At 41.0% G+C, this 8,081-nt stretch overlaps 1 protein-coding gene across 1 annotated transcript; it reads right to left on the bottom strand.

Moving 5' to 3' along the window:
- Positions 1-465: 465 nt before the first annotated feature.
- On the bottom strand, positions 466-6,286 carry LOC132807047 (uncharacterized). The gene is made up of 4 exons (XM_060821351.1): positions 6,256-6,286; positions 4,230-4,536; positions 3,420-3,490; positions 466-932 (listed from the first exon to the last, which is right to left on the bottom strand). The coding sequence occupies exons 1-4, from the start codon at positions 6,284-6,286 to the stop codon at positions 466-468; spliced, it is 876 nt and encodes a 291-aa protein (XP_060677334.1).
- Between the last annotated feature and the right edge of the window lie 1,795 nt (positions 6,287-8,081).

The following is an 8,081-nucleotide window of genomic DNA, read 5'->3' as shown; positions in this document are numbered from 1 at the left end:
ACGCATTTTGTGTTCGAATAATAATTCAATTAGAATACAAGAGTTATTGACGAATTTGCTCATGCTGTATCCCTCTTGTGTAAAATGTAACACGTCATCTACTTAACTGATTGACTTTCTGTTAACAGAGTGTAAAGAAGAAACACGTTATGTTAGACGCTGGTTTACATAAAGCGAGACTTCTTCCCTTGAACAGGAAGTTTTCCTTTATAACCAGTGCATTAACAAACAATCAATACTAATCAATCGAGCAGATTCTGGATTAAGACAATCCCACTCAAACCCTTCCAAGACCCCAGCTCGAAGTTCACCTCCTCAAGCCTCTGCTAACATGATTTTGTGCAGCTCTCTCTGCGCTCTGTGATGTTGGGTGTCTGTAACCCCATCGTGTTCAGCTTCTTGTGCGGGTTTCTCCGTGCTCTGTGTTACTGTGTCAATAACAATACACTCCACCCTGAGTAACATTTATTTGAAATCTTTATCCGTGCTGTGTAGCATTGTGTCTGTAATCACCCCATGTTCAAGTATTTTGGAGCAGTCTCCGTGATCTGTGGCACTCTGCCTGTAATTCCCAGCACGTTCAGGTTTTTGTCCAGCTCTCTCCGTACTGTGTATCACTGTGCGGGCTGTGAGCCGACTCAGTGCACAGTAATACACAGCGGAGTCACTTAGTTGTGTTTGCGAGATCATTAACCAACTGATTTTCGACGTAGCATCAAGAGAAGCAGAGATTCTTCCGCCTGCAACATTTTCTTTATTCTGCTCTCCTGAGGTGTGTCTTTGAAGCATATATTTCGGAGGTTGGCCTGGGGACTGACAGTACCAGTAAACTGTGTACTGACAGATCCCTGAGTATTCACAGCTTAATGTGACGGTGTCACCAGCAGCAGAGGTTTGGAGTGGTGGACTCCGGGACACCAGAGAACCGAAACCTGTGGGATGACATTCAACACATATACAGTCAATGTTGAAATTGCAAATCACGGGAGGTATTCTGTTCATTTTATTGATATTAGATTCGAATATGTTATGTTTTTATCAGAATGTAAACCAATGAGTCGATGAGGTGGCAATTATTTTACATATCTTCCTTTTGTTATGTGCAATACATTGACAAAACGGCTGCTGGAAACAGAATAAACAGTAAAATTCAAATGGGTAATCGATTGCAGCTGAATCAGGCAAAACATGCAGGGCCATGTGGAGAACGTAAGTGCATTAGGAACAATTACAAAGGATTCTGAAGAAGACAGCATCCACACATTCTGTTGACAGACAAACTCGAGCGATCATCATGTCGTCATATTGAAAGCTGGAGGGCATAAGGTGAAGGTGAAAGGAGAAAGATTTAAAAGGGACACAAATGACAGCTATTTTGCACAGAGCGTGGAGTGTATATGAAATGAATTGTCAAGGAAGTCTGATAGACAGGTATAGTGAAATCATTTAAAAATCGTTTGGAAACCTATGATGGGCGGAAATGTTTAAATAGATACAGGCCAAACGCTGGCAAATGGAAAACTTTGGCTTGGGAAACCTGATAATTTGTTTGATGCAATAACTCTATAATAAATTTCCAAACTTCACCACCCAAAATGTAACTAAACGATGTTGTGGCACCACGCAGAGCAGGATCCAAAATAAACAACGGGTTTGATTAGCACTCTTTACTTCAATCATTGTCTGCATGTTACCTCTGTTCTTGAGAGTATAACCGATTTTTGATCCACTTTTATCCACAATTGCGTCACTTTCTTCTCACAGCATTCACAGCTGACGTGAAATATTTCAATTTTGTATCAATTGATTTCTGGTTTTCCTTTGTGCCTTTTTCTTTTCTTGCGATCATGGCAACCTGCACAAACGTCTCTCAGCAGTCTGTTTGGTTCTGTCTGTACTGTCTCCATGGTGGTTTTATTGTCACACAGTGGAAACTAATTTTCAGATTTCACTCAATTGCAATTACTTTCATTGGATTATTGTTTTCTGAGTGGAAATCTATTCAGTTTTGCAGTAAAAATTAAGACAGGGCCATCCAGCCAAACTGATTGATTGCTGCTCATTTATGCCAACGTTCACTTATGCCTGGAATCTAATTCACATTGTTCATTTCACGCAGTGTGTTGGTATATTTCATTCTCCTCCCTGTGTTTTCAAAACCTTCTATAATTGACTCAATACAATGTGCTCGAACTACTCTGTTGGCAAGTTCCATATTTTGCACATTTCTTCACATTCGTTAATTTATTTGTTCTGCTAGTGGCCTATTTCTCTGAGCTCAGTCTCATCCATCCCAGTTTCAAGGCCATCATACTTAAGATTTTCATGAAGTCTCTTCGTGCTTCGCTGCTCCAAATGCAAAACAGAACCAGCGAAAGCAGTTAACGCTTGGGTATCCACTGCTTTCTGAGATACAAAAATGCCCCTGATTCAAGACAATCGATCATCCGAAAACTTTCTGCTCTTCGTCGTCCGATTTGGTGACCCCTAACTGCAAATTGTGACTGTTGGATAGACATTTCTGTCTGGAGAAAATTCCATCGATATGTCTACCCCTTCATAACATACTATCTCTTCAATTCATATAATTCATACAACATTCTGATGAGGGGCTTTAATTTGAGCGATGCCCCAGATATTGTCACATATTTCTTTTGATGATTTGTTACTTGCTGTTTCTAAATGAGCATTCTTCAGTTTGAGCTGGTTCCGATAATTGCCTTCATTACAGCAAACCGACGTCTGAAAACACCAACATTAAATGAACCAAACACCTTTACAGTTTCACATTCAATTCTGAGGCAGGGAAATAGAAATATGATTAGTCAAACGAATGCATATATGAAATGAATTGAGACGAATGGTAACGCAGTCATTCCTGACTCCCATTCCTCAAATAGGATAACCCATCTTGACGTACAGCCAGATATATTCTACCTGAGGTTCGCCAAGTGGTGTTCCTGATTTTCTCGTGGGTGAAATGTTTTCATTGAACGTTTGGAATTCGGGCTTGAATCTCTGCCTGGTGCAAAGCCCTGAGAGCTTGCTTCCATGACCTAAGCAACAAAATGAGCTCCCTCAGTCAAAGGTAACTCCTGGAATGGATCCCAGACAGTCTGCACTCTTTATTCATTAAATCACCTGTTCGCCATGTTGTTGGTGTCCCGCTATTGACTGGTTTGACCATTGATACCACAAGTACAGTGAAACCGTTGACTCAGGACCAGGTGTCATTCATTTTTTTCGCCTGTGGATACCAGGACTTGACACGTATATTCTGCTGACATGCAACTCCGATATTGGACCAGAAGTGATTCCTTCTAAAATATTTGTTTACTTTATTTACATTTAAGCTAATTGCAATGAATCGATCATTCAGCAACATAATCAATAGCAAGATGAAATGCAGAGTCACTTACCAGCTGTGACAGTCACCGCCGTTCCAGATCCATCTACATAGCCGTAATAACACAGCAATGCTCCTTTAAGTCTCCTCTGCACAAGAACCAATGTTACTTCAACGCATCGAAACATCATCAGCACGCTGCTTGACCAAGCTAATTATTCAAGAGATTTAGATAGATAGGCGATATTCTCCGTGTCCAGCTTCCCTTTGGCGCAAGCTCACCTCTTGTTCTTCTATCATATGGCACAGGAATACAGGAGTTGGATGTTCACTTCATATCAGCGAAGAAGAATCGAGTAAACAAATTAGTTCTTGATGGGAATTGTGAAGGTATCAACCTGCATGACAGTGAAGTGAACTTCAAGCTGACAATTGAGCGTTGGGGCCGGAGAATGTATACTTTACTTGTAAAGACGTTTGTGATCTGGCTTCTTTCACTGTGCCTTGTTCCAAAATGTCACAGTGGTATATGTCGGTGTAAAACTTCACAGAATTTGCAGAGATTTTGGGCATTACAGCTGAACGTCAATTCCTGATTTCAGATGTTAGAACAGGACTCCGATTCATGTCAGTATCCTTTAACAGTGATCAGTCATTCCCAACATCCACTCACGCACACCAGACTTGACAAAGATTTCGCCATCCAAAGACACATGGCATCTGTGAAACAAAGAATGTTTTTAACATTAATCCAGTCTAATAGCAAATTATACTGCGGGGCAGCCGCTGTGAGGCAGAAATGTGGGGGTTTCTGGGCAGATTGGCTACTTTTCCAATTTCTTTTCGCAAAAATCTCCAATGAGAGTTTTTGTGGGACGGAAACCGTAGCCCATCACGGTGTGTGCCATCCCAGTAACGAGCTTTGCAGTAATAGGTGGCGGTGTCTTCAACTCTGACATCCCGAATTTCCAACGAAAATGTCTTTTGTGCTTCATCTGTGGACACAAAAAATCTCCCGCCGCTAGACATCCGCTCCCATTTCGTCGCTGCCCACGTTCGTTTAAAGAATTCTCCACTCTCAAAATAATGATAAGAATAAGGACTTTTAAAAACACAGTTGATCTTGAGAGTCTGACACTCCTTCTTTGTCACTGCTTCGGGGCTCTGTGTCACTGACTGACTGAAATAACCTGAAAATTGAACAGAGAGAAGTGAGCGAGCATTAGAACTGCCCAAAACATTACCTGCAATTAATACTGCATGTCCTGCCTGAAATGCGGACGAATTCGGCAACGGTGTTGTTTGAAATTCGTAATGTTGATTTTTGTGATCGATACTCACAGGGTAAACAGACACACAAGAGTAAACCAAATAAGTTACTCATATTTCCCGGGTTGGGAGCTGATAGTTAGATGACAGTTAGGGGAACGACAGATTATTCTGGACTTTTGAATCGTGACCTGGACTGAAGTACTTTGGATGGAGGGAGTGGATTTGTGCAATGCAGTGCCCATGAAGTGATTGATGGGCGGAGTGGATTCTAGATCTGTGGGCGTGCATTGTCTGAGTACGCGGTAGGTTTGAGGAGGTAACCGACAGTTTTATGTAATTTCACCAGTTCTGTGAACTAGGTATGTAATCACCTCCCACATTAGCCGAATGCACAAGGTTGGGTGTGGGGTTGACGGTGGGGACATTTCTTTCTGTCAATGATCGCGGCATTCCTTTTTAGTCCTGCAGTAATGAGCTGGGTACTCTGTCCTTATTCTTACTTCGTCATATGTGTTGACCAAAGAATGTGGAGCGATGATGCTGGAAGAAACCAAAAATAACCTTCCGCACTCCACTGTCCCCAGCATTATTTTTGTTAACTACCTGCCCCGTTCTCTACCTCTTGTTAATTCAACATTTCTCGTGATGGTTTAATGCTGAGCACCTCCGTGGAACCCCGGTCACACATCTGATCAGGAAAATTGAACCTTCAACCCAATGGTTTCCCTCAGTCTTGGAACTGAGGCCTGGATGACAAAATGATATTATCCAGTGAGAATGTTGTTGTGAACATACATAATGTCGTTGATGAACTGACTTTCACAGACATTAAAAAAAAACAGTTTCTGCAACAGTCCTTTCAGACTGCTGTTATAATTTAACGCAAGGAAGATTTTCCATGTTTTAATTAGATTATTGTGCATTCTTGTAAAGTTTAGAGAATGCAGTCTGAGCTTCCTTTGGGGACAATCCGATCATTCCAACAATCAGTCTGATGAGGCATTGCTGCTTTCCTTCTCTGGACTCGGATTTATTGCTGGTGGTGGGATGTGTACATTCTGAAGAAGTTTCATCTAAGACTTTCCCAATAACTAATGATGTGAATGTTTGAATGTTCCCATTTCTGTTCTTTTCAGGTTTTAATGTTGCTGTGTTTTTGTTTGTTTCTGCTTAAATCTCTGCTAAAGCTTGTTCTGGGTGTAACACTGTGACGCAGTGAATTTTAAGCCTGTTAAAGTGAATCCCAGTCGATTGCACAGTTTGATTCGAATGATGCTCCATTTATAATATATCAACACACAAGAAAATTTTAAGACTTATATTAAAAGAGGAAGTCTTTGAGAAACATCGCAGCGATTCTCAAGATTCACCTTTGTATCAAATTCTACAGAGGCTGCCAGACCTGCTGAATTTCGCCAAAACTTGAATGGCATTCGTTCAGATCTCCAGTATCCACGTATTTTAAACTATAGGCCCAAGTGCACAGAACACCGATTCCGGACACACTTCATTGCCGGTTGTGATTACCTTAGTGTTGGTGACAATGCCTTGGACTGCCTGGACCCTGAAATCTGGAATTTCTCCCGAAATATTTGAAAGAGTTCTACTTTATTATCCTCCTTGAAAACTCTCCTTACCACTGATTGCTTTTGCCAAGTATTTGGTCATGTCGTTTAATGTGATCTTAAGTACCTTTGAAACTCTGAGACACTTTGTTACGTGGAAACTCTCGTCTTCAACTTGTTGTTGAGTGAGAGAAGACCACTGAAAGAGGCTGTACCAAAGTAAGTCCAAATATATAGTACGTTATAACAGAGCAGGACTTAAGTGAATATATTGTCCCTGTTCTCTTAATCAGATAACAGTACTCTGTCAGTCCTATTATCACAGAAGTAATGAATCCTCTGGTTACATTTTTCCACGAGATCATGAAACAATACTTCTGTTGAAGAACGAGGTGAGGCAGGATAACTGAAGTGTGATGGGCAAACAATGGGACAGTAACACACAGAGGAATGGTCGAAGGCTTCCTTTCTTTGCTATAACGAGGCTGTCGTTTTCTACCAATATCACTGCATGTCGTGTGCAACCTGAGTGGTGAAGTTGTTCCTTCTTCCAGACAGGTTTTAGATCCTGGTTTGAAGAAGACCGACTGGAACTCAAGCATCGATTCTTGGCTGAACCCCTTGTTTACGTGCTGGAAAGAACTCGTTGATATGATTGGTCATCCAGTGCTGGATGTTACGCAAAACAGGACAGTATGCGGGTTAAAGTGAAATGTGCGAGACTTGCTGCCCTGGCCCTTCCGATTGATGGAGTTGGAGAGTTTGAAAGATCCTGTCAACATTCCTGCGCTGTTGTAGGAACAACTCACCCTGCTTGTTCTTTTTCTGCCTCTCCTATCTCTCTCTCCATAAATAAATGCCAGAGTATTATAGAGGCTATTAGGTAAAAAGTCGTGATTCAATGATAACCTGATAAGTGTTCTTGGTCACATTTTCCTCGTAACTTCCCCAGAAATGATCAGATTCTTTCAACTCAATTTCACAATTTGCCATTGTGATTTTGAATGTACTCTCTCTGATGCTTTTACATTTAAACATCAATTTCACAGACAATGATAAGGGCAGAAAATTTGGCGCATGGAGGAAATTTGAGCCAACTATTCTATTACAACGGGGTGAAGTCGCCTAATTTATCATTTAAGTATTATCGGGTTTGGAAGATGGAAGGAAAAAACCCTGTTTACAGTGTAGAGAAACTGCACTTGTGTTACTTGTGTGGACAAAGCTTAAGCCATAATCTGAATGATCAGAACAGACAGCAAAGCATCTTTTATTCCGAAAGGCATCTCTAACATGAAGAAATGTTGCATTAGGTAACAAATGATTCAGTTGCCGTTCTGTGCAGAATACGGATTGGTGGTATCAAAGAGAGAATACACTATTCACTAGCTGAAACTGTGGAAGAGATTCACTCAGTCATCACCCTGCTGAAACATCAGCAAGTGCACACTGGGGAGAATTTGTTTACATACCCTTCTGTCCAGTCCAAACTCCAGCAATTTTGAACGTCTCTTCATTTCTGGAGGACAGTAATTTTGAATTAGGAGTGCTTCTCTTTCACAGACGCTGCCAGACGTGTTGAATTTCTAAAAACACTTTCTGTTTTTATTTCAAGTCTCCAGATCCGCACTGTTTTTTTTTGGCTAGGTCATATTAGAACAGGTGATAGATAGTTTGTTCATGGAGGAATGGGTTTAGTGATGTATTTAAGGACAAATTGGATATATAGAGTAGGAACAGTTCAAGGACGAAATTCCAGAGTGTCTGTCATGCACAATTGAAAAAATGGCCAACGTTGTTAAGCCAGTTAATTCAAGAATATATAACAGACCTGAATGAGATGAATTCAGATATTTTAGAAGGCTGTGCTTCAGCAGGAGATTACGTAGATAGGAATG

The sequence above is a fragment of the Hemiscyllium ocellatum genome, assembly GCF_020745735.1.
Source record: "Hemiscyllium ocellatum isolate sHemOce1 chromosome 27 unlocalized genomic scaffold, sHemOce1.pat.X.cur. SUPER_27_unloc_1, whole genome shotgun sequence".
Taxonomy (NCBI): Eukaryota; Metazoa; Chordata; class Chondrichthyes; order Orectolobiformes; family Hemiscylliidae; genus Hemiscyllium; species Hemiscyllium ocellatum.
Note: the sequence above shows the minus strand (reverse complement) of the source record. Positions and strands in the feature narration are given on the sequence as shown.